The sequence below is a fragment of the Rattus rattus genome, chromosome 12 (genome assembly GCF_011064425.1).
Source record: "Rattus rattus isolate New Zealand chromosome 12, Rrattus_CSIRO_v1, whole genome shotgun sequence".
Lineage (NCBI taxonomy): Eukaryota > Metazoa > Chordata > Mammalia > Rodentia > Muridae > Rattus > Rattus rattus.
In genome coordinates this window covers 5,538,100-5,566,040 of record NC_046165.1, presented here as the reverse complement: position 1 = coordinate 5,566,040, position 27,941 = coordinate 5,538,100, and the positions used below count along the sequence as shown (strand labels likewise).

General features: G+C 40.3%; 1 protein-coding gene across 1 annotated transcript; it reads left to right on the top strand.

The window, feature by feature from the left end:
- The first annotated feature begins 13,123 nt into the window (after nt 1–13,123).
- LOC116913869 (mitochondrial import receptor subunit TOM7 homolog) lies at nt 13,124–24,812 on the top strand. Its single transcript, XM_032918163.1, has 2 exons — nt 13,124–13,328; nt 24,709–24,812. The coding sequence occupies exons 1-2, from the start codon at nt 13,124–13,126 to the stop codon at nt 24,810–24,812; spliced, it is 309 nt and encodes a 102-aa protein (XP_032774054.1).
- Nucleotides 24,813–27,941: the final 3,129 nt, after the last annotated feature.

The following is a 27,941-nucleotide window of genomic DNA, read 5'->3' as shown; positions in this document are numbered from 1 at the left end:
AAGAGCTCTGGCTGATCTTAACAATAATTATACATGGCATAAGAAATGTGGAGCTGAGATCGAGGGAACGAAACCAATGCCTTCAGGTATTAGAAGCTGTGTCAGCCTACAACAGAGCCACAGTAGAGACATCTAAATGATGCATGTTTGAAAACAGTTTTTTTATCCTGAGGTCAGATCACAAAGAAAACCAGGCTAATTGCTGAGTAAATGGTAAACTGCACAGAAACATAGCTATAATCCACAAATTACCTATTCTGGGCAGGACAGCATCTAACCATTGGGCACAGAAATAGAGACAGATGGCGCCATGTGCTTCATTAAAGACAAAAGAACAGTCATCACGAAAGCCTGTTTTCTTCTTTTGTTAGTCAAAAATGTTTTTGTAACTATGAAAATCGCCCTTCTTGCTATTTCTGTCTACCAGATATCTGATAAGTTGAATATTGAACAATGTGTCATTTTAAAATATCTTTTGTCTTACAGAGAAACCAAAAGCATATATAAAAGCTGCTACTCTTTTGTTTGCCGTTTATAAATCCCTTTTTTATTATTAATCATTCCATTCCTTTGTATCTCAAATGATATCCGACTTCCCAATTACCCTTTCCCCAACCCCCTATCCCACATCTGCCCTCTGCCCTCCCCCCTCGCCTTTGCCTGTATGAAGGTGCTCCCCCGCTCACCCATACTCCCCCACCCCACTGCTCCAGCATCCCCCTATGCTGGGGCATCAAATCTCTCCTGGGACCAAGGGCCTCCCCTCCCATTGATGACAGACAAGGCCATCCTTTGCTACATATGTATCTATAGCCATGGTACAGATACACTTCAAGTACACTCCTTGGTTGATGGTCTAGACTCTAGGAGAACTGGGTGGTCAGACCAGCCAGTTGTTCTTCCAATGGGGTGCAATCCCTCTCTGCTCCTCCAGTTCTTCCACCAGATCCCCCACCAGGTTCCCTGAGCTCAGTCTGATGGTTGGCTCCAAGCATCCACATCTCCATTGGTCAGCTGCTGGCCAGACTTGCTCAGGAACCACCACACCAGGGCTTCCTGTCAGCAAGCCCTATTGACCAGAGCAACAGTGTTCCCCAGGTGGAGCAGTCCCTGGTTGGCCCTTCCTTCAGTCTCTCTTCCATTTTTTGTCCCTGTTCTTCCTTTGGACAGGAACGTTTCTGGGTTAAAAATTTTGAGATGGGTAAGTGGCCCCATCCTTTCACCAGGGGCTGTGCCTATCTAATGGAGGAGGTCTCCACAGGTTCTATCTCCCCCTTCCCTGCACATTTCAGCTAAAGTCAGCCCCATTCGGTCCTTGAAGCCTCTCATTTCCCTGCTGTCTGGGACCCTTCAGTGGCTATCACCAGTTCCTCATCTTACCTGCTACATATTTTTTGTTCAATTTCCTAACCTTCTGTACCTCTCTCACATCTCATCCAGTTTCTGATACTGTCCCTCCTTATTTCCACCCCCTCCTCTCTCCCTCCCAGGTCCTGCCCTCCCTCCACCTCCCACAATCGTCTTGTTCCCCCGTCAATGCAGGACTGAAGCATCCACACCCTGGTCTTCCTTCCTTCTATGCTCCATATGGTCTGTGGGTTTTATCATGGGCATTGTGAGCTTTTGGGCTAATATCCACTTATTAGTGAGTACATACCATGTGTGGTTTTTGTGTTTGGGTTACCTCACTCAGGATGATATTTTCTAGTTCCATCCATTTGCCTGAGAATTTCATGAAGTCATTGTTTTTAATGGCTGAGTAGTACTCCATTGTATAAATGTACCACATTTTCTGTATCCATTCTTCTGTAGAGGGACATCTGGGTTGTTTCCAGCTTCTAGTTATTATAAATAAGAATTTTATGAACATAATGGAGCATGTGTCCTTATTATATGTTGGAGCATCTTTTGGATATATGCCCAGGAGTGGGATAGCTGGGTCCTCAGGTAAAACTATTTTCAATTTTCTAAGGAACCACCAGACTGATTTCCAGAGAGGTTGTACCAGTTTGCAATCCCACCAACAATGGAGGACTGTTCCTCTTTCTCCACATCCTCACCAGCATCTGCTGTCACCTGCATTTTTCATCTTAGCCCTTCTGATTGGTGTGAGGTGGAATCTCAGAGTCATTTTGACTTGCATTTCCCTGATGACTAGGGATGTTGAATGTTTCTTTAAGTGCATCTCAGCCATTTGAAAGACCTCAGTTGAGAATTTTCTGTTTAGCTCTATACCCCATTTTTTATTTCTTTTTTTTATTATATTGTATGAACCATCTTTTCTTCTTTTCTTTTTGGATATTTTTATTTACATTTCAAATGTTATTCCCTTTCCTGGTTTCTGGTCCATAAACCCCCTATCCCATCCCCCTCTCATTTCTTCTATAAGGGTGCTCCCTGTCCTGACATTCCCCTATGGGGAGGTGGGTGTGTGTAGCCTTGGCAGGACCAAGAGCTTCTCTTCCCATTGATGCCCAACAAGGCCATCCTCTGCTACATATGCAGCTGGAGCCATGGGTCTGTTTATATGGGTAATGGTTTATATTTTTAATAGGGTTGTTTCGTTCTCTGGAGTTACACCGGTAGGATTTGCTGAAGGAGGCAGAGACAGGAGGATCACGAGTTCGAGGTCAGCCTAGGCTACAGAAGCTTTCTTAATCTGGTTTTCTCACACACTAGGAAAAATGAAAGAAAAGTAATACAGATAATACACATCTGGGGGACGTATCTTGAGGGAAACAGGCTTGATTTTGGTATATACTACTGATTGAATAACTGAATTCTTATAAACTTCCTAATATTTTTCTTTTGAAGATTTGTTTTACATTTTATGGAGAGGGGGAGAGTACAGGTGCCCAAAGAGGCCAGAGAGGCCATTCAATCCCCTGGAGCTGAAGATACTGGCGTCTGTAAGCTACCAGCCATAGGCGCTGAGAACTGAATTAGGATCTTCTGCAAGAGAAGCAAACATGTATAACCACTGAGCCATCTTTCAGTCCCATTTTCCCTTTTATATCACACCCTATTGAATAGATCCAGAAAAAAACAAAGACAATACCAAGCTGAATATGAAGGCATTTTAAATGAGGAATCTGCCAGTCACAGAAGGTATCTATTCGGGGTTTGGATCGTGAATAAGTAGTTTATCCTGGAAGGACTGAAATATCAGAAGACTGACTCAAACACTTAACCTGTAATAACACATCTACTACTTAGTTCTGTTTAGTATTTATTTACCCATCAAAATTTTTCTTCATGTCCTATCATGCTCCAGGTATCTATAACAGAATCCAAACCATCTCAAAACCTACTGTAAAACATCAATATTATTATTCTCATGTGTTCTGTAGTGTGTGTGTGTGTGTGTGTGTGTGTGTGTGTGTGTGTGTGTGTTCCTTTGTTATGTTTTGCAGGTCTTTTGGGAGTGGAAATACAGTTCAGATTTGACTTCTTTTTCTGAATATTTTGTTCAATATTGATTTGATCAAGGAATATTTTGTTTTCTTTCACTCTTCCTAAAGGGATGTCTCCATAAAATTCAGCTAGTGGACTGGTGAAACTTGGTACTGATTGTCAAATGGAGTGGTTAAGGATGTCCTATCTTGGGAAAGCATCAATGGGATCAAATGTTGGGCTATACACTATGTACCAAAGCAAACAGATGGAGTCAAACGCTTGATCACATCTTAGATTCTACGCACCTTCTCACTGCAGGGCATGAAACATCAGACCTACTGGAGTCTATCTACAATCTGGGGATTGTGTTTAGAGCCTCTGGGGACATATCAGTATAGACTCTGTATACTACAGTGACACCTGGAACTTCAGAAGTCAGAACCATCCACTCACACTAACTTTAGAGACCACTAGAACCAAAGAAGCAGTCTTTCAGAGGACACTGGACACATTGGCACAGAAGTATCAGCCCTGCACTGAACTCTGAGGCCAGTGTGCTGGAGTCCTGGTCACGAGATGCTCTGTAGCCCCCAGTAGTCAAAGACCTGTTTCCTTGGTCCTGTGGGAGCTGAAAGCCTAAATGATTAGACCTTTCTGGTCCTGAAGAAACCAGAAACACCAGGTGCAGTGGTATATGACATTAATCTTAACATTCAAGAGAAAGAGGCAGGCAGATCTCTGTGGGTTCAAGGCTAGCCTGATCTACACAGTAAGTTCCAAGACAGCCAGGGCTATCCAGAAAGACTGTCTCAAAAATCTATTAAGTATTGGTGGCTCAGTCTCTGGGAGCTCCCTGGGGCCTAGGTTAGTTGAGCCTGCTGGTCTTCCTATGGGATCACTCTCCCTTTAAGCTTTGTCAATCCTTCCCCTAATTCAACCATAGAGGTCTCCAACTTCAGCCCAATGGTTAGATCTAAGTATCTGCATCTGTCTCAGTCAGCTATTGTCGCGCCCAACCTCGACCGGCAAGGAAGACACGACCAGCAAGATCTTCTTCAAGCAGTTTTACTCAGGAACCTTAATACAATCTTCTGACCCTGGGAAATCCCTGCACCACACTTAAATAGCTCCCATTATAGGTTGTAGAAACGACCAGGCCAGCAGGAACAGCCAAATGGACTTGTTTTTCTCAGGCCCCAATGAGCAGATGGCAGGAACTGGACTTGTTTTTTTCTTAATGAGGGAAGGCATCAATAGCCCTCCCAGGGCCACCCTGTCTAACAGTAGAGCCTCTCAGAGGACAGCCATGCCAGGCCCCATCTGTAAGCACATCATAGCATCAGTAACAGTTTCAAGGCTTTGTGCACACTCCCTGCACACACACACACACACACACACACACACACACACACACACACCATGAGATGGATCCCAAGTTGGATCACTCACTGGACTGCATTTCCTTCAGTCTCCATTTTTGTCCCTGCAGTTCAGACAGCAATTCTGGGTCAAAAATTTTGACTGTAGCTTAGTAACTCCACTTGAGGAGTCTATCTGCTGGAGGTAGACTCTTCAAGTTCCCTCTCCCCAATGTTGGGCATTTTGGCTAAGTTCACTGCCAATGAGTCCTGAGAGTCTTTCTCCTCCCAAGTCTCTGGTACTTTCTACAGGGTTCCCCTACCTCCTACTTCCCAAGGTTGCTTATTTCCATTCATGCTCTTGGCCTTCTGGGCTTCTCTCCTTTTGTCAGCCCCTCCCAATATCTGATCCTGTCACCTCTTTTCCCCTCCTTCTCCCCCCTCCCACCCTATATCCCTCTCTCCCTCTGCCTCTTGTGATTATTTCCTTCCCTCTTCTAAGTGGGATTGAAGCCTCCTTACTAGGGCCTTTCTGGTTGTTAGACTTTTTATACAGCTTAGGTTGTATCTTAGGTAGTTTGTATGTTTTAGCTAATATCCACTTTACAAGTGATTACGTGACATGCATGTCCTTTTGGGTCTGAGTTACTTCACTCAGGATGATATTTTCTGCCCCCCCCCAAATACTTTAAATTCCAAGGGGTAGCCAAGGTTTTGACTATGGTAGTAGCGTTGGTGCTGAGTGTGCAGACACATCCAGCATTCTGTTTGTGTTATTATCAATCCAAGATCATCTCAACAACTCCATTTGACAATTAGCATCAAGTTTCAGTATTCTGCATATCAGAACCTCATGCAGATATTCCTCTTAGAAGAATCACAGAAAGCAAAACATCCAAAGAGACTAGGAATAAGAAGAACCGAGCTCTGAAAGAGAAGCCTGCTCCAACACATGCACAGAGGAGAATAACAAAGAAATATGAGTTTGACACATCTAAGGCCCATCTCCAACTGACCACCACCCTATACAGGAACCCAAAACTAAAAAGCAAGCTAAAATGTCTGAGAAAGAATACAGAGTCTTACTTGGAAAAAAAAAAATGATCGCAGACAGGATTCAAACAAATAAATACATGAGTTAAGGAGATTTGTCCAAGACCTTGAAAAGATAATGAATAAATCAGTCAACTGGAGGTGTGCTAACTAGTTTTTATATCAACTTGTCAGGAGGTAGGGTCATATGAAAAGAACAACCTTAATTGATAAAATGCCTCCCACAAAATACCTTCCATAAGATTGGCCTTAGGTAAGCTTTTAGGGCATTTTAGAGAGTACTGATGATATATTTAGGGGGTCCCAGCCCATTGAAGGTGGTGCCACACTTAGACAGGTGGCTCTGGACTGTATGCGAAAGCAGGCTGAGCAAGCCATGAAAAGCAAGCCAGTAAGTAGCCTCTGCTTAGTCAACCAGTCCTGCCTCCAGGTTTCCTCCAGGTTTTAAGTTCTTGCCTCAACTTTCCTCACTGATGGACTGTGATTTGGATGTTTATACTAAATAAGCCCTTTCCTCCCCCAAGTTACTTTTGGCCATGCTGTTTTGACACAGCAATATAAACTCAAACAACAACAGAAGCCAAAAGTTATTTCTGTACCGTTCCTACTTCATAACTGTAATCTTGCTACTGCTGTGAATTGTAATGTACACATATGATATACAGGACATTTTATGTGTGTACGCTGTGAAAGGGTCATTTGCCCCTTAAAAGGGGTCGCAACTCACAGGTTGAGAACTGCTGATATATTCAATCAAATAAAAAAAAAAGCAACAGAGGCCATCATTAACAGACAAGACCATGCAAACAATTTCTAGGGCTGGAGGTCAAGGTTGAGGCAATTATACATGCAACACATTTGTAAAGGAAAGAAGCAAAGAACAAGATTTCAAGAAATTTTTGATGTATTCAAGAAGAATTCATGGTGTAGAGGAAAAAACAGAGATCAAAGATGAACAGAATAGACAGATTATTTAGTGAAATTACAGCAGAAAACTCCCTAAATTTGCACAAAGAAGTAGTCAGCCAGACAAAGAAACATAAAGCACTCCAAATAAACATGACGAGAAAAGAAACCCTCCTTCAAACAGCATAGTCAGGATGTCAAAAATGTAAAGTAGGGAAATAACTGAAAGCAGCACGGCAGGAGAGTCAACTCACATACACAGGCAGAAATATCCGAACTTCCCCGAACTTATTTCAGGAACAGTAAAAGAGCACCAGGCAGTGATGGTACACGCCTTTAATCCCAGCACTTGAAAGGCAGAAGCAGGGGAAGCCCTTGGTCCTGGTAAGACTGAACCCCCAGTGAACGTGATTGTTGGGGGGAGGGCAGCAATGGGGGGAGGGTGAGGAGGGGAACACCCATATAGAAAAGGAAGTTCCAGGAAAGGGAATAACATTCTGAAATAAGAAATACCCTTAATAAAAAAATGAATTTCATTTCAAAAAATTTTTGTATGCCAATATTACACCAAACCCATCTGTATATTAAATCCCAAAAAAAAAAAAAAAAAAAGGCAAAGATCAAACAAAAGCTACACTGAAAACCCTGTCTCAAAAAGCATGGACTGAAAAGCCAAAAATGGACTTCATGGTCTGAAAGTAAACAACTGTTAAACCATGCACAGATTTAAAAATACAATTTAGAAATTCATTTGGAGCCACAATACGCAACCTCTAATTATACTACATGCTACAGTGATAAGACACCCTTGTACTGTCCCTAAAAAAATAAATAGACTAATGGAATAGAATATAAGATCTTGAAATAAGATAAAAGGCTATGCTCACTTAATTTTTGACAAAGGAGACAAGAACACACATTTTAAAAAAGAGAGAACCTATCCACAAAAAGTGCTGACAAAACTGAATATCTACTCACGAAAGAGTGAAATTAGATTCATGTCTTTCTTGTACAAAAATCAATTTGAAATAAATCAGAGACCTTAATTTAAAACCCGACATACTGAAATATCCACAAGAAATTGTAGAGGATGTACTCCAAGATGTTGATATAAGCAAGGACTAGAACAATAAACACAAAGGGCTTATCTGTGAGTATCCAGAGATGGGACTACATACAAAAAAAAAGTGAAAATAGGAACCTATCAGCAGGGTGAACAAACAGGCCACAGATTGGGAGAAACCTTTATCAGGGAGCTAATATCCAGGATTTAAAAATAATCAAAGAAATTAAGTACAGAGGAAATAAAATCAACAAACAGGCTAACAAATTAAACAAGTTTCAAAGAAGAAACACAAATGGCCAAAACTATTTTAAAAATCATGTTATATCCTTATCCACCAGGGGAAAAAAAGTATGTTATAACTACTTTGAGATACTGCCTTACCAAAATCAGAATGGCCACCAACGAAAGAATCTGACGGCAAATGTTGGGGAGAAAGTAGAGAAGAAAAACCCTTATTCACTCTGATGGGGGTGCAAGTTAGTACAGCCATTAGAAAGATCAATTTGGAGGTTCCTCAAAAAAGTAAAATATGTCATACAGATGTAAATGATTGTATATGAAGGTACAGTATAAAATACAGAAGTAAGAACAAAGTGATAAATATTGGGTGATAAGGAAGAATGGAAAACAGGTAGTGGATGGACGAGAACTGAAAGACGATGTAACATTAACTCTTTGTGGCAGACAAGTATATGAAACTATAAATGAGAGAGACCATGTAAAATCTAGTATGATGCTTTATAGCTTCTTAATGACTATTCTACCTGGACAATTCATTGAGACATTCAGACTTTTAGTCTGGCTAATCTGGTTGGATAATTTTATTAATTCGCAAGTTCTTTTCAATGAAGTTTTAATTAAAATATGGAATAAGTTGTTCCCTAGAAAAGTGTGTGACTCATCAGGTAACAGAGGCACACAGATGACCTACTTGTACTGCCCTACATGGTCCTCAATGACCTCCATTCTGTTTGCCCTATGGTTGCTTAACAGGAACCTTTACCTCCCCCTGGGACTCAGTAATCTCAGGCCCCTCCTCACTGTAGACCCTCTAGACCATTGACTTGGCATGTAGACACAGGTAGCTTACCTGTACTTCCCACGGATCATCTCCCCTAAATCTCATCTCCCCATTTGCCCTGCAGTTATTTCCTAAGAATCCTAAGAACTCTAACTCTCTCTCTCTCTCTCTCTCTCTCTCTCTCTCTCTCTCTCTCACACACACACACACACACACACACACACACACACACACACAACAAATTCACAAGATTCTAGATTCCCTCCAATCCGGGAACTTACTATGCCCAGGAATCAAGGAAAGAGAGGTAACCTCCTTATTACCAAACACATTCCCATTCCCCATCCCAGTCACCTTAAGACTAGAATCTCCTCTCTCCACCACTTCTCTCTCCCTTTAGGACTCACCCCACAATAACTAACACATGTGGCATGTAAATTCAAGTCATTCTTTTACCTCAGCACTTATCAAAGCCCTGCCAGCTGCCAGGATGGAACATAGCCATGAAACTCAAAGTCAGTACATAATGCCACTAGGAAACTGTTCTAAGCTCCTTGACCAAGCTTCTGAAAGCACCAGTCTGTAGCAAAAAATAAAAAAAAAACCCTCAGGAAATTGACAAGAAAGACAAGAACGAGAGAGAAATACAGAGAGAGATTCAACCAAAAGACCATCTTCCAATGCACATTGCTCAATACAAGAAAAAGTACCAAAAAGAGAAAAAAATCTAAAATATCACATCTCCTCCAAAAAATGCAAATCCCACAGTAATAGCCTCTGTTGAGAATGACTAAGAAGTCTCAGACAAAAAAAAATCAGAATAATTATAACCATGGTCAACCAAATTAAAGAAAAGAAATACATGAATAAAATAAAGAACTCAACCCAAAATATAAAAGTAGAGTTTTAATTGTTTAAGGAACCAAACTGAAACAACCCAACTTCATTGAAAAGAACCCAGAATGAAAAACCCAATAAACTGATTTTTTTAAAAACCCTAATAAAGAGTCTCATTAAGAAATGTCAGCTCTCAGTCTGTGGCCTCCACTGCCCTCACTGCTTTCTGCAAAGAGGGCAGCCTCCACCCAAAGGCTGAGGCCACTGGAGTTTGCACTCCTGAAAAGAAGTGAGATTTGTCTTGCCCCCTCACATCTTGATGGTAGAGGCCATTCTTTGCCTTCTGTGAGGAACCCAGATGCCATGCTAGACTCTGCTGTCTGCCCTGTCCTTAGACTTCCCCTGGATTTCTGCTGCTCTTGCACAAAGGATGGTGTAATTCCGCTAACTCAGTAAAAGAAATATGGCAGCAAGAGTAAGTAGACCACAGTGTGGAGCATTAAGTGTGAAAAGAATATAGACTTTTCATGATAAAAACAGATTAAAGAAATGTATGATTACTAATCTGTCTCTACCAAAGATACTAGAGTGAGCAATCTCAAGAGAAGAATAAACACACTCGAGAGATCACGAGAATAAATAAACAATCTTGGCAGAGATAATCAAAAGATACCTGAGAAAAACAATTTAAAAGTAACAGATACTAATACATGTCTGTCAATAATGATTAAACATTAGTAGTCCCAATGTCCCAATTAAAAAAAGACACAGACTATTAGATTGGATTAGAAAAGAGGATCCTTCCATTTCTGTTTTATTCAAGAAATCAGTCTGAGGTTCCTCACCACCAAAGACAGACATCATCCCTGGGGCATAAAAGAACAGAAAAAAAGACACGTTCCAAACAAATAGAAGCCAAAGCTGGAAAGAACCCAGATGCCCTTCAGGGAATGGATACAGAAAATTTAATATCTGAAAAATAGACTTCAAAAAAAACAGTTTATGAAATTTGTAGGCAAATGGTTGAACAAAATATCATCCTGGAAAAAGATAAGGTATGTAAATAATGGCTATGCCTAAAGGAAAAAATGAAACCAAGACAAAAAATGGATAAGAATAAAGATAGAGGCAAAGATTAAAACAGAGACTGAAAACATCCATTCAGGGTTATCCAATATCCATAAAACAAGAAAAGCAAAGAAGTCAGAAGTGTAAATCGCCCTGAGAGACACACCAAATTGACACAAACAGCAGCAAACCTCTGAACTGGAGAATAGACCCCTGCTGAAGGAAATGGAAAGAACTGAAGAGCTTGAATGTCCTGAGACCCTATATGATAGATAGGCCAAGCCACCAGAGCTGGAGGAAAAAGACTAAACATAAACAGGTAGAAACCTAGTAAGAGCTGGAAATGAACATAATAAACTGTCAAGTAGGCCCAAGAGATCTGAAGAAAGGAATAACACCATGTCAAAGACTAATGAGTACAATAAAAAAAAAAAAAGAAAACAATTTTTTTAGCAATCTATAGAACCATCCCCAGCCTCCAAAAGAAATTGACACAGACACATAAACAAATAGAACACAAAGAACATCTCTATCTGAAAAATACAAGAAAAAAAGATAATAAATAATGCAGGAAAACTGTTAAAAGATATAAAGAAAAGAAACATTGTTAAATAAAACAAGATTGAATTAAAAATAGTGGTGATGGAGGACAGGGTAGAAAAAAAAGAGAAACTGTGGGAAATGACATAATAAAACCAAGGGCCTAAAGGTTTTAATGAAAACAAAAAATCCCCATATGGAATATTAGAACACAAAGAACATCTCAACAAATACAAGAAATATAATAAATACAGTGTTATAAAGATATAAAGAAGAAGTTATAACAATGGAATTAAAAGTGGTGATGGAGGACAGGGTAGAAAAAGAAGGGAATTTTGGGAGGGATACCTCAGGCTAAAGGTTTTTCAAAAAACCCATATGGAATCCTTCTACATTTATATGTGTATATGTATATGTATATGTATATGTATATGTATATGTATATGTATATGTATATGTATATATACATATATTTACATATGTAAAGTTTAAATTGAGTTACTATATAAACACATCACATGCTACCAAATAAACCCTCTAATACAAGGAATAGGTTACATCTTGCTGAGTTGTTGGATCAAGAGTTCCCATAGTGCTCCCCCAAAACATTATAGCCTATTGTCAATGCTATTGATTACTCAGTATAACTTCATAGTAAGACAATATTGCTGAAAATACCACATACTTATATCATAGAACATGAAATCTATCTGGTATTCAACTGGAAGTTTTACTCCTAGTGGCTAGCAACTAAAATTCTAGAAGGCACTGTTTACCCTACTGAGAGAGAAAATTAGTGGTGGATATGAACCCTGTGAGCTTCAATAATGACCTGCCTCCGACTGATTGCCACTAGTGCAATAATGGCATGAATGTTTGGGAGTCACCAACCATTGTCATTGGATTTAACGCTCTGTTAATGAGGCCAAGAACAGAGCACTGGATAGGCCAGAGATCCTAGAAGAAAGCCCACTCTTACTACTCTGTTAAATGAACATGGCTGTAAAATGACTCTTAATGACATATTGCTATCCTTATAGATCAGTGCACCATTCAACTCTCATCAAAGAACCTTCCTCTTGCAGTAGACGGTAATTAATAGAGACCACAACTGGACACATTACAGAGAATATAAAACTGTGGAGTGCCTAGCCCTGAGAAGAATATCCATGTCACACCCCTCCCCTCAGAGTCAGAGGTGGTGGATGCTTAAAGGAACTGTGTTTAACAGATCCAACAAGGTAGACATAACTACAGACTCACTCGAACTATGACAGCATACATAATTACTATGCTAGCTCAGGCAAAGCCCTATCACTCAGGAAGGGATGTAGGCACCAAATACCACTCCTAGCCAAGAAGCTGTCAGCAAGTGATCCTTCCTGAAAGAGGAAAATATCCATTTTCTTCAGTGAAGTGACAGTGAGCGCATTGACCATACTCCAGAGTAATCAATCCCCATGCTCAGGAGTAGATGGTAAACACACATCAAACTACACGATGTCTCTTTTCAAAAAAACAGAAAGAACATGCTGTTAGTGAGAAATGAGGACAGATTGGGAAGGAATTGGGAAAGGGGGAAAATATGATCAAAATACATTGTGGGAAATTCTCAACAAATAAACATTTTTAATGAAAAAAAAATCATGATAGAAATGGTGGCACGCACCTTTACTCCAGAACTCAGGATGCAAAGACTGGAGGATCTCTGAGTTGAGGTCATTCTGCTCTACATAGTAAACTTCAGGACAACCAAGATGATGTAGAGAGAACCTGTCTCAAAAAAAATTTACTCATTATGTGCAGCTCCTCTCCCTTCCAGGATTCGGACTCGGTCGTGGTTGTGGGGATTCCTCACCCCACTGGCCCGTCATTGCTATGGTGAAGATGAGCAAAGCAGCCACACAGAGGCCGCTGCAGCTCTTCAAGGGCGGCCAATTTGCCATCCGCTGGGGCTTTATCTCTCTCGTGATTTACCTGGGATTTACGAGGGGTGAAGATCCTGGATTGCCTGAATCATCAGTTTTAAGCCTACTCTGGGGAATAAAGGACCGTTTGGTCATCTGGCAATCCAATATGGAAGGTGTGTATTCTGGCTGGATAAGAAAGAAAATGTCATTTCAGCACATCTGTGGCAGAGTGGGGTCTGTACTGACTTACCATAGACTATCAAAATAAATATTTTTAACAATGTTAAAAAAAATATTCATTAAGATTCAGTCAAAAACAATGATCCTTTTACTTTGAATTTCTCTAGTTGTAACCATCTCACCATAAGCTAACCCCATTATTAACAGGTTATTTCAACTATATGTTTGTCCCAGAAAAAAAAAAGTCAAGCAAATGCTGCCACTAAAATTGGAGGTCTCCTCTCTCAAAAAAGATTCCTCATAGTATCTCTCCTCTCCTCTTGGTCTAGTCAGTTTCTCTTACGTATTCATGGTTTCACAAGCCCATCACATGTTACAGCCCACAAAGTTCCCTGGATTATTCACTGGGTTTTCTGACTCCACTAACAGTTTGATTTGTCGTTATTTTTCTTCTGCTACCTCCCAAACCCTGATACACAGTCATGATTTGGAAAACATGAAGAACATAATATCACAACTCTGGAAGTACTGAGGGTTGTATCTGGTAAACATTGACTACAAACCAAAAGCAGACCTTTTTGAACGAGTAAAAGCAATTTACCCACCTAATTTAAATGCAAGATATCTTACAGAAGTGATGATTACAATAAATGCTTTCTTTCGATTCTTTTTTGGATTTCTAGATTTTTTTTCTCCCCTGTTTAGTGTTTAAAAAAAATTTTTTGGTGAAAAACTTCAGGCTAATTCCTTAACAACCAACCCAACAACAATGCAGAAATCTTATTATAAGAAAAACTAAAGGCTTTAAAGTATTGTTGATTGAAAAACACAGAAAGCATAATTAAAAAGCCTCTTAAATTACCATCCCCTCCATGGCTGCCAAATTTCCTTTTGTCTCATTTTATCCAGCTGGTCTGAATTATGACAGAGTGGTGTGTGATTATGTGAGCAGCATTCGGTGCCAGCTGAAATGGACACTAACGGAAGACTCCAGCATCCTGAATTCATAATTCCTGCTGCATTTGGCACTGCACCAACTTCGCAAACATGCATCTACTTCCCCATCATTTTTCCACTGTAAATTCAATGGACAGTGACTGCTGCTATGGCAACAAAAGCTGGAGAAGAGAGTGGTGAGGGATCAGCTATAAAGACTTTTCAGAACACCCGGGTACCGGGGAGCTGGCGGGAGACTATCGAGCAGTCACACACTGTCACGCGCAGCCTGTCTACTAGAAAATGTTTCTACTAAATTTATTTACCTGTGTTGTAAGAATTCTTGGTACGGAATCCTAAAACCTTCTGTTTTGCAGTGGTTTTCCTGTTTTAATTAGTGTATGGTTCGACAGAACCATCCAGGCACATTTCCTCCACTCAGAAGACGCTTCCCAAAACACACGTTTGGAGACTGAGCACAGCTGTCCAAAGGATGTTATCATTTTTGAGAATCTCCTTCAAAGACAGTTATTCCAAAGAAGCTTAAAATTATATCCTATATTAACACACTAAGTCATTCATATCAGTTTAGTAAATCAAATATTCCATACTGCTAGTTTAATAAGATGGGAAGCCATGCATGAAATGACTGCCAGGTTAATGACATAGGGATCCAGGCATGGTATGTATTTGCACATAATAACACAGAATGTTCTCCTAAATCCGCTAAATTGCTCATCAATTCTTAAACAGGCATTTAACTAAATCTCATTCAGAGTCAGAAAAAAAATTGTTTTTGTTGTTACTTCTAATAGAAAAAAAACACCTACATATTCGAAGTTATTAGGTGCGAAACAAATAATACTTGAGGAATTGTTTGGGATTGGAGATTGTGAAACTTGAGAAATTAGATCTATAAAGAAGCAAACACATCGTGGGCTAGAAAGGCCCACAATAGCATTCAGCCCATTCCCCATGGATGTTACACTGCAGATCCACAGATCAGAAGTTTCACCTCTAGACTCCTAAGCAAGGATATAGATATAGATAGATATAGATATAGATATAGATATAGATGGATATGGATATAGATATAGATATGGATATAGATATAAATATAGATGATATAGATATAGATATATGCATGATCTAAGTAGATTAAATTTAGAATTGTTTTGTGTGTGTGTGGTTTTGTTGGGTTGAATTCTGAATAAAAAGAGCAGGTCTTCTCATTCGGGAGCCTGAATGTGAACGTCCAAGGTACTAAGTGGCGTATTTTGCCCACTCTGTTTTTTCCTACTGATCATACAACAATTTGAGGGAAACAAATATACTGCTTGCCAGCAGAACAGCTAAAAACAATTATAAACGGAAAGCAGAAAGTGAGCACGTCGATAGAAATGGAAGTGTCCCCAGCAGACCGTTCATCCTCACAAAGGCTCCCTATAAAAGAGAAGAAGCCACCTACAGATCAAAACCCAAGCCCACGCAATAACAAAAAGAAAATACAGGAATTTAGGTGCCTGGTCATCTGCTCTTGCCATGTCTAGTAATAAATGGTATCAGTTGTTACGTTCATGCTTTGCTCAGGTATCAAATGCATTCTATCCTTAACAGTATTATACAGCAAAGCTATCACTGTCTCTATTTTACGGATAGGAAAGCGAGGCTTACATCAAATTAAATTATAAACTTGATTGATCAACTGAGGATGGAATTTTAGCCTTTTAACTCTCAAATTAAAACCTATCCCCTTAGAGAAGTCCTACCCAGGACCCCTTCCCCCTAGCAACCTTCAGCAGGTAGGAGAGATGGCCCTTGGGTTGTGAGAGCAGGAGAGCTGCCTGTCCCTCGCTGGCTGCAACACTTAGGAGAGGGGGCCTTGAACTTCATCTGGGCAGGACCGTATAGCTGACCCTGGTACAACTGAGCTATCCTCAAGAGCATGAGCATGGGAGACCTGGCCCTCCACTAGTCTTCCCTGCACCTCATCTTTCCCCACATAAGGCAAGCAGGAGAGTTAGACCAGACTCTCCCTGACTGCAGCATTCCAGAGAGTGGACCTCAACTGGGCAGTACAATAGAGCTGACCTTTCTAGAGTGAGCATGGGAGAGCCAGACAGGAGGATATGAGATTGGGAAAGCTGGCTCTGCCTCTTGCCCACTGTGACATTGAATGAACTAGCTTGACATTGCAGAGAGCTTGCCCTGGTGGTGTGGTTGTGAGGGAACTGACAGGCTGACCAGCTCAGCTATCACCTAGGCCTAAATCCAGGGCTTTGAGTTGGCCAACCCCAACATCTACCCCATTTATGAACTTCTAGAGCTCATGAAGGGGGGTGTTCAATAGGTCCAAAGCTACAGTATCTCCATGGCACAGGACAACCGTCTATCCAAGAGGAATCCCAGTGAGGATACAATATTGATAGTGTAGCAGGAGCCAGAAACCTGGAACCAGACCAATGGTTCATTGCAATGAACATTTTCCAAGTGATGTGTAGACAAAAAGGCCGTACTGTGGAACACTCTATCACATATTATAGCTTCCACATGAGATTATTTTTTCCTTTGGAGGGGGAGCTGCAAGGGCAGAGGGCAGAGACAAAGAGATGAAAGATAGTGGGATTGGGATAACATGATGTGAAATTCACAAAGAATCAATAAAAAGTTAAATACAAAATGTAAAGTTAAATTTTAAAAATCCTATTCCCTTTTTAATAACGACACTCTCTAAGGATTATCTAATTCCTTTTATTATTGTTGAGTGTTTGAAGAAAGGGTATTACACTATGAAGTGCACGCTTGCCTCTTACCTACTATGTAGACCAGGCTGGCCTCATAAACCATGGAGGTCCATCCCAGACCAGGCTGGCAGTTCCGGGATTAAAGGTGCGTGCTGCCACACCAGGCTAAAAGCTTGTAGGTTTCTTATCCTACCATCACTCACCATCTATTGGAAAGAAGGGAGACAAACCCTAGAGCAATTCACATCTTTTGGTAGTTTCTGGGTGAAGAACATATATTAATTTGACAGTAAAGTATATTTTGTTGGTTAATATCACAAAGAAATTCCAAGAGGTATTTCCAGAAAAATAAAGCAAAATATTATCCAGGGACAACAGAATCAGAAATATCTCAGGTATCTCAGTGGTTATTGGATCAACATAAACTCCTTGAAACAATTTTCCCCCAATGGGGCTAAAAAGATGGCTCAGTGGTTAAGGCCAAATAGTAATCATCTGGACGGACCTAAGTTTAATAACCAGCACCCTAGAAGTGACTCACAACTGCCTGTAATGCAAGCTCCAGAGTATGTGGCTCCTCTGGCCTCTGAGGGCATCTGCACTTACATGCATGTACCCACACACAGACAACACGTACACACATAATTTAAAATAGTAAGAATAATATGTTTTCCAGTGCAACATTTCTGTTGGGAGTCGTTATATTTATTGTATAAAGTGGGGTGGAGTGTTGAGGTCTGATTTGTTCAAAAAGCATGAATTACCCAATCTTTAACTGTTGCTAAAGTTCCTTCCATAGGGGAGAAGTCAATGATGTCTACCCCTCCTCCAAAGGGCCTAACAACAAAGCAAAGTTATGATTCTGCCTGACTGTTTTATCCATTCTCCCCCCAGTTAACCGCCTTTGAGCTTTAAACCTTCTAGAAGTTCATTAGCTCAGAATTTGGCTTTCTGTTGTTTTTTTCCCCCTGAGCAACTCAATACAAAATCTGTCCACACTTGCCTTTGAGTGCCCCCAGTGCATTTCCTTCTCTGAGTCCTTTTCTCATGCCTTATCTCCTTCACTCTCACACGCTACAGCAGTGGTTCTCAGTCTTCCTAATGCTGCCATCCTCTAATACAGTTCTTCATGTGGTGGTGACCCCCAACCATTCAATAACTGTCATTATTACTTCCTAACTGGAATTTTGCTATCATTATGGATCATAATGTAAATATCTGTTTTCTAATGATCTTAGACCACCCCTGGGAAAGGTCCTTCATCCCCAAAAGGTTCTCTACCCATAGGTTAAGAAGCACTGCTCTACAGACACTCTACATCCTCATCTACGTCAGCTAGATCGGCCAAAGCTTTTCCTACTTCATGAAGATTCTGCCCCGCCACCATCTATGCAAAGCTACCAAGGCTCCATACCGATCTCAGAGTCTTTGCTGAATCGAGTTCTTCCTTAAGCTTCTGTTGATCACGGTCCTGACAGATCCTGCAAATCTGTTGTTCACTGCTTTCCTCATACCTCATTCTCTCAGTAGCATCTATCCCTCCTCTGTTGTCTTCTGGATACTGGTAAACCTGGGACCCTCCACCTGTGATACACAAGGATTTTCTAATGGTTCCAATGAGCCTGTCCTTCAGGGCCTGACTCTTCTTGTATCACCTCAGATTGTGCCACTTTTGTCCCAAGGGAGGACGTGCAATTCTTATTGCTCAGTTTCTCCTTTTCAGAAGCACTGACTGACCCCATTTGCCTTCTTATCAATGTCATTGTTTGAAGCTTATCTCTAATTCAAGTGATTCCATTGTTGAATATTCTTTGGCTACCATGGTCTGCCTTGCCCACTGCTAAGACTCCCAACTACATGCTAACTCATGGGGTTTTCCTTTCTGGGAATAAAAGTTTAGACTTTTCTTGTTTGCCTTTGAGTGCCCCTTTATCACTATGTGATACCTTCCATGGGTTCCAGGTTTGGGGGTTGAACCCCTTGCCATAAAAAGTGGCATTCTAACAAACACCTCTATCTCTCCTTCCCTTTTATCCAATCTGCCAAGCTAAGTTGGAGGCTTGCCTACTGAAAATGCTAGCCTCATATCTTCTTATTACTGCAACTTCTCCTTTATACTTGCAGTTTCCCTGAAGGATTCCTCCTTGACCTAAGGTAGAATTCTTGTTGCTTACAGCAATGGTTAGGCCACCTCTACAGCTCGTTGATGCCTCTGCCCCTGATGTGAGTTTAAAATACCTGATCCAGACCTTTGACTCTTCTCAAAGCATCACCACACACCCTGGGGTGACCCATAAAGCAAGCATGCCACACCGTACCTGGAAGACTGCCATTCTCCACAGACAGATTTCCTCCACAGACAACCCCCTGCCCACATGGCCTCCTTGTTACATATCCCACTATCCATTTTCCTGCCACTACCTCCAGAGAAGTACTGTAAGAACAGATCATCATGTCAAAAATCTCTGCAAACACCCTGTCCTCACGAAACTTTGCTTCAGTTGTTTGTCTCACTCCCCACAGAAGGGCCAATTGTATCACTCCTCCTAAACTCATCCTCAGTTGTGTAGTATCCTGCCAACTATGGCAAGTACTGCTTAAGTTCCTTCCCTGAAGGAAGCATAAGCAATGTCTACCCCTCCTCATAAGGTCCTAATGACAAACCACATTACAATTCCACCAATAATGAGTTTATTAGGCTTACTTACAGAACATAGATGTGGGGTTACTTACTGGAGCATGGGTAATTGCCCCACATAGGCCTCTCTGGAGCAGGGCTAATGACTTTTCCCTAGCCACGTAGATGGAGTCTGCATTTCCTAGTATTCTCTGGGCTGTGTACTCTGGCCCCTCCCTGAGGAAGCATGAAGCTAGGGCAAAGTTCTACACAAGTGATAAAAGGTGGCTGAATGCTTAAGAGGGGGGTTTCCTAATACTTCAGGCTCCTCTGAGAAGATATAAACAGCCAACAAGCCAGCCGGGATGATCGTTTGCAGTCCAGCATAGCAACCAGATGGTGGTTCTTTGAGTCTGAGGAGTCTTAAACAACATCTAAAATTTTAAGTTGAAAACCCAGTTGAACCCAGGTAGTTCATGCTTGTATTCCTAGCAATGGAGAGGCTGAAACAGATGAAGCCCCAGGGACAATTAACGATTAATAAATAGCATAATAAATTACTGGAAAAACAAAGCATACAAACAAAAACTTACATAGATCATTATCTACACCAAAGTATTATAGTACCCACTACCATTCACCTCATCCAGAGGGTAGTCACCCAGAATCTTACCAATGTCCACTTTCATTTCTATGTATAAAAGGATGGCAAATGTCTTCTTATATTTAATTTTGCATACTTTTAGTATAATTATTTAAATAAAGACCATTTAATTTTTTATTTTGATAAAGATACTATATTCATTTGCCTCCCTAATATTTTATTATGCTGCTAAGATTCAAATAACTGTAGTTCCTTCATTTTGGCCGTACGTCAGTCTAGTTGATGTGACTATCTGAACACTCAAGAGTTATACTGAGCTTTTCATTTTTCTCCCGGTGGGTAGCACTACTATGGATAATTTAAATGCCTCCGGTTAAACATCTACACAAGTCCTAGATTCCTCTTGGCTTTTTACCCAAGGCACAGAATCAAAGGGTCATGCTTTTAATGAATGTCCAGTTTTATAATTAAACAGTAATATCAAATTGTTTTTCAACTAGTTCCATCAATTGACATTTCTTGTTTCATATAGTTCAGTACAAGGCTATGATGTTTTAGCAACTTAGATTTATTTACTGATTGCTTCTTATTAGTTTTCTGTGTTCCAAATCTGTGTCTTTGCTCTTTGGTGTACTTGGCCAAACTGAAACTCCTTTAATTTTATGTAATAAAGATATGAATTTTTCTCTTCAATACTTTGGGCTTTGTGTTTTTAAGTAAGTTATTTCTCAATCCCAAGTTATTCTTTTATAATAAATTTCATTCATTCACTCATTTACTTTATAATATTCTATCCAATGTCAGCCTTTAATCACAGATTTCAGCACACTTTATATATAATGCCAACTAGAAATTCTACTATCTTTTCCCGACATAATGTATTACCTAAGCAGTGCATATTTTCTGAACAGACATTTAATGATTCTCTAGGCATATATATTAAATCCTCATGCATAATACATTACATCCACAATGACTTATTCATGTGTCCTTTTCCGTAACATTGTTTTTAATAATAGAAAGAATAAAAACAAGATTTATTCAATGTGTACACACTGGGAAGAGGAGAAAGACACTCACTGACTCTCCCTAGTGTATCCTCTGGGGTCCTAAAATAATAAGATTAAACTTTATCTAAAGGTCCAAGGACATGCACATTGTATTCGTTAGGGTTTTATTACTGTGAAGGGATACCATGACCAAAGCAACTCTTAAAACAACAGCCTTACAGCGACAGAAGTTCAACCCATTAGCATCATAGCAGGAATCAAGGCAGCATGCAAGCAGTCATGTTGCTGGAGGAGCCGAGAGTTCTACATCTTGATCTGAAGGCAGCCAGGAGGAGACCTGAAATAGAAATAGACTTTCATTGGAAAGTCGATTGTGGTGGATGGTGTTTTGCTGAAGCAGACACAGGTGAAAGGATGTTCTGCTAAAGCAAGCACGTGAAAGGACACGTGATGAAGGATTCTTTGCTAATGATACACATGTATTAGTCCACCTTACATTTCATAGTTGAGTTTGCCATAGAGAGAAATACACCAAAACCCTTCTGGTGTTAATGCTGCAATTTCTTGCTGCTTCCAAGGACTGGGACTGATTGGCAGAGTGATGTCAGCTGAGACAGACGGACTGTGCAGAGGCAAGACCCATGGAGGACATATGATATTTGGAGGGAGTATAATTAGCACTGAACGGATAGTGATGGAAGCTTGGGCTTGCTTGCTTGCAGATCTAGCTGCAACAGTTGTTGGATCTTTGCTGATCTTCACGTTGCTGAGAGGCACAGTCAAGAACTCCTTGAGTTCCTATTGGCCTTGGTCCTTCCTGCTGACTTGTGCCAATTGAGCTGAGGCCTGGCTGTTCCTGCTAGGTCGTGCCACTGCTGCCGCTATCCCAACACTACTGAACTAGACTGCTGGTAATGTACACAAAATATTTGCCACTACCAACCTAACTGCTAATTTTCTGACAATGCAAACGAGATTTGCTCCAAAGAACCAATTTCTAAACAGATCCACTTCCCCCCATATCCTTTCTTTTCCACTACCTCTGGTGGATGATAGGCTAGAAGGGAGGTTAAAGCATTAAGTATCATTAAATTAAGTTAAGCATTATTAAAAGTAGGCTTTGAAAAAAAAAGTTACAGAGACTGAATTTCCATGCTAGGCCAAGCTTAAGCATAGGAGAGCTCAAAGCAGACCCACAGTGACATACTTTCTCTACCAAGGCCACTCCTATTCCAACAAGACCACACCTACTCCAACAAGGCCAAACCTCCTAATATCACCACTTCCTATTGGCCAAGCACATTCAAACACATGTGTTTATGGGAGACAAACCTATTCAAACCACTACGCACATCTAAGCAGACTCAGTCATAGTATAATCCTGCCCAGCAGTGATATTTTATCATCTGGGCTTTAGTTTCAGCCTGCAAAATTGTCTGACAAGTTGTTAAACCTGTATAAAATCTTTCTGAAAGACAAGTTTCCTTCTGTCTGGTGCTTTTCTTTTTCCTCCCAGCATGAGAATAATAGGGAAGTTTCTATATCTTTGGGATCCATTTTTCCAGTAATCCGGTCATCAAGTTGAAAATTTTGTTTCTATAGAATCATTTTTCAAAACTCCTCAGTTCTAGTTACTTTTAGAAAGGCTGGCCCAAGTAAACTCTACCTTGTTTGGCTTAAGATAAAGACTTGTCCTGAAGCCTAGGCAGGTCTCAAAATTATGACCTTGCTACTTCAACTACCCACATGATGGGAACAGACAAGTGCTCCATGTCCAGCATAACTCATTTATTCCTGATAACTCTCTCTATTGTCTCTGAGAAGCATTCTCTGATAGCACTGCTGATTAACCACCTGACGGCTTGTTCTTCATTGTGTGATGATTCCAGAAAAAGATTCATCCTATTGCTCTGACTTAATCTAACACGGAGGAAGAAAGTGACCACTAAGGAGTTCATACCAATAAACTCTCTAGGGTCCATTTAAACTGAGCTGTGGAAGAAATGGCTTCTAGGTGAGGCATACCTGAAGTCCTATCTGCTTGTACTGTGGATACTGTCCTAGCATCTCAAGAATGCTGTTTGAGTTCTTTTTCCAGAAGCTGTGCCTCTGTAGAATGTTAAAAGCGAGTTAGTTGCAAGGGTTTACAAAACCCAGCTATCAAGCAACAGACAATAATTGTCTATAACGCTTTATAAAGAACACACCCAAAAAATGAAAAACGTATTTGAAAATTAAGTAATTGGGTACAAATCTACAATTAGCTAATACATACTGTATGAAAGGGGGCAGTAAAGAAACCACCATTAGGGAGAAGCCTTTTATTGTGGGTAAGAGAGAGAACATCCAGCGGTATCTGGAAGAGTCCAGAGCTGAGAGAAAAAGAAACAGACTGGACATGACCAGGGCTAGAGCAGTGGGAGAAAGAATAGCAAGGATAGCAAGAAAGAAAATAATAATCTCAGGGACATGGGGCAGAAAGCCGTCCTGAAGAAAGCATAGATCTAGAACAACCTAGGAGCTAGAAAAGTCATGGAGGAATGGGGGAGGTGAGAAGGGCCAGGGGGCTAGTGTTGGTGCTGTGAGATACCTAGCAGGTATTTGTGAATAGGGACTGAGGGAACCTGGAGATCAGCGTGGGTTTGATATGCAGCAAAAGGTATACATCAATGGAGAGCCATCTGTCTCTTCTTGGCAGGCAGAAACCCCATTTTACAGGTTCCTGAGGAATGCTCACTGCAGGCTTTTAGCAATCCCGCTATAGTCTAGCTTCAGTGAGCCAAAACTATTATTTCTGGACAAATTCACTGGCCGAGTCCTTACAATGTCAGCCTTTAGAAGGCTTGAATAGTTTAAGCAAGGCTCAACAAATGTAAAACAGAGGCAACTATCAGTATCATTACATAAACTCATGCTAAAGCAAAATTTAGACTTCTGTTTAGTATATTATGCCTATAGTGATGACATCTAAAATGTTAAATTTCTTACAATTTAGGGAACAGTGCTAGGTATTACAAGAGGTGATGTCAATGTATATTTTATATATGCAATACGAAAGTAGCTATTTGTCAAACTAAACACATATATATCAAGATATCTGGTGGCAATTTTTACATGCCTTTCTAAGTCCGTAAGACACTAGGGGGTCACAATTACCCTGTACATGCAATGAAACCTGTTTTCCACAAGGTTGGAAGACCTCCACAGACCCATGAATTGTCTATTTGAAGCAGGTGCTGGTTGACTTCCACAGTCAGTAGGTAAGAGAATTAAAAAAAAATGTTAGCCAGGTTCAATAGTGCATAAAAGATTCCATCATTTCTATCTGTTGTTCTCTAAGAGAGCAACGTTAGGTACAAGGGAAGAATTTTCTTGTTAATCTTCCATAATCCATGATGCCCACGAGTCACCACTCTCATCCAGGGTGCCTTCATGGGGCTTTCTTGTATTTTCTGTCTTTAGTGACATTGAATCAAGCTATTCAGCCTGGTCGGCGGCAGGGGGAAGCAGGTCACATTCCTGGCCCGTTGCACCAATTGCTCCTGCTGGCTCTGGATGACCTGTAGTCTGTCATTGTTTCTCCTTCCGCCATACCTTGTTGCTGAGAAGCACCTGTGCTGAGCAGTAGCATTTATTTATTGCTTTGCATTATTAACCCACGAAGGGCCACACCTGGGAAGAAGCTGCCCCTGCAGAGACTGATTAGAACTGCACTACGTGAAAAGATTGGAATGTTCCAAGTCCAAAGGCTAAGTATCTTTTCTTGAGCTACCCTTGGCTCCCCAGAACAGCAATTCGTTGCCCACCTCCGTGTCAGAATTTTTATCCTACTGGGACTAATAGAGAAAAACCTTAGGAATTTATTAATTTACCAGACTCACTTCCATCAAACTGAAAGCTAATGATGTCATCGGATTGGAGAACAATAGGAATGCCTCTCCCTTCTTGCTTTAAATGTCTCTCTGATGCACTCACCAATGAATTTTAAAGTAGCTTTGATTTATTACTTTCTGTGTTCTGTAAAACTATAAAGCTGATTGCACATTGGAGCACAGAATTCAAGGTAGCCTAAATCTGGGTTCGCAGGCTATGGACACTGTTAGAATAAAGCGGCTGGGGTAGCGTGGGGGGTACATTTGGCCAGCTAGGCCAAGGTGTTTCGCTAAGAAGTTGTCCCACTCGAACAGATCTGGTGTAAGAGGTTTACTAGGAGAGGAGGGAGAGTAAAAAGCCGTCTTGGAGTGGGGACATGAGAGACAGAGACAAACGGAGGGACAGAGAGGATGAACGAGACAGGGAATGAAAGAAAGAGAGTACCTGATTCGGGCTGGCCGGGGCCTTTTATGCTCCATACCTGGTACTTCTGACATAACTGGCAGCAGCTGATGAGGTAAGCTTTTGTTACTAGGTCCCCGTGAACTGAGGTGTGGAATGCCTGATTGCTATAAGTCGCTCAAAATGGCTCCGGAATAGAACTACCTCTTACTCCCTTTGAGATGAAAATTAAGTTTGTTTTGTTGTTTTGCTTTTGCATCGACAAATGTTATAAGCCTTTAACTTTGTAAATCTTTTATAATTTATAAAGTTTAAGTATCAGATATACATGTATCTAGTTACATATGCATAGAGCATTAAGTATACGAAAATAAATTTGAAATAATTTGTTTATAAAGTGGTCATTTAAGAGACTTCAACCCAGATAAATACTTAAGTGAACCGTGACTGTATTAAGACAATTTCCTGAGGTGCCAAAAGGCTGAAAAGCAGACAGCAGAAAATCTAAGACAATTTTTAAACAAAACATAAGATCTTATCTTAGTTTACCACAGAAAGCAAAACAATCTCTTTTTAAAAAACATCTGGTTGCTTTAACACAGGAATTAGGTTCTAGTTTTACATAGATCTTCATATTAAAGCATAAAAAATTTTAAATTTAATTATTAATGAATGAATCTTATTTTAGTTCTATGTGGAGCTTTTGTAATTTAGGTGAAACATTAATTTCTCTATTACATTCTTTTTAGCTTTGATCTAAATTGATATTAAAGACAGACAAACTTTCCTAAATAAATATAGAATTATCTAATAGTACTCATTAATAGATTTAAGTTTTAAATTGTTAGGCGATGAAAGGTAGCCATTTTTGGACAATCATATTCTAGATCTATATGTTTACATGTATTTAATTGAATACTTTTTGAGAGTTTCGTAAGTACTGTACTCATATTGTTTCTACTCTTCCCTCCTTCTCAACTCTTCTTACTTCTTATACTCTCTCAAATTCATTACCTATTGTGCTGTGTGTGCGTGTGTGTGTGTGTATGTGTGTGTGTGTGTGTGGTTACATGTTTAGGGATGACTACTTGGCACTGGAAAATGTATCCCTAAAGAACACTAATCATAACCTGTCTAGCCCCCACATGCTCCCTTTTTGCTTTCCCAGTTTCTGTGGTTACATCAGGCTATATACTCATCTAAAGACTTGGAGGTAGGACCAGAAATGAGAGAAAACACCAGGCCTTTGTCTTTCAGGGTCTGGGTCACCTCATTCAGTAGAATATTTTTCTGGTTGTGTCCATGTACTTGCGTCGTCCAGGATTGATTCCATAGTGCTTGTTTACGACATCACCCACTGTCAGTGGAAGGTCACGTAGGTTGTGTCCATTTCCTACCTATTGCGACGATAATGGCAATGATTGTGACTGAGCAGGAAGCTGCGGAGAAGTGTGACAAGTCCTCTGAGCATTTGCAAAGGAGTGGAATAGCTGGGCCATACAGGAGATTTATTTTTAGCCTTTTTGAGAATTCTCCACACTGATTGCCAGAGTGGCGGCACCGGTTTGCAATCCCGCCAACGGTGAATTAGAGGGTCACCTTTTCTCAAATCCTTTGCAAGGATTTCTTGTTGGTTATCTTGATCTTGCAATTCTGAGTGAAAGATGAAATCTCAACATAGTTTTCGATTTCCTTTTCCTGATGGCTAAGAGTGTTAGACATGTTTAAAGGTATTTCTTAGTGATGTTTTTTCTGCTGAGAAGTCTCTATTCAGACCTATATCTATCACACTACAAAAATCAACTCCAAATGCATCAATGAACCCGACATAAAGCCCGAATTGCTGAAAACGCATTGATTTACTCTTGAGTACCATTTTTTCAAATCAGCAGTGGCGAAAACAAATTTTACAACTGTAACTCCATTTTTCTCCACTCCGTATGCCTTTGACATATCTGTTGCTCTGAGGTGAGAAACAAGAGCAGTGCAAACAAAATCTCACTAGAGTTTTAAACTCTCACCCATTCGGAACATCAATTCTTCAACTAAAACCCCTCCCAGTACTAAGAATCTAAAGATCCTCGGCACTGAAATACATCAGAGTGAAATCTCAGATCATTGAGGAGGAAGGAGAGAAAAATATCACTTGCCGGGGAAAAGAAGAGATGTCATAGTTTGTTCTTTTCACTTAATTATATTTTTCAGACTCTGAAACAATGACAACATTTCTTCCTTCCTTTTCTTCCCTCCCAACCTTCCCATCTCCCCTCCCCCACTCTACTTCAAAGTCATGGCCTCTTTTTTTCTTTTATTGTCATTATATACATAATTGCAATGGATATACATATTCTTAAATACAATCTTGTCACTCCATCTAATGTTACTGTAGGCATATTTTCAGAAGGGCTGAGCATACAGCA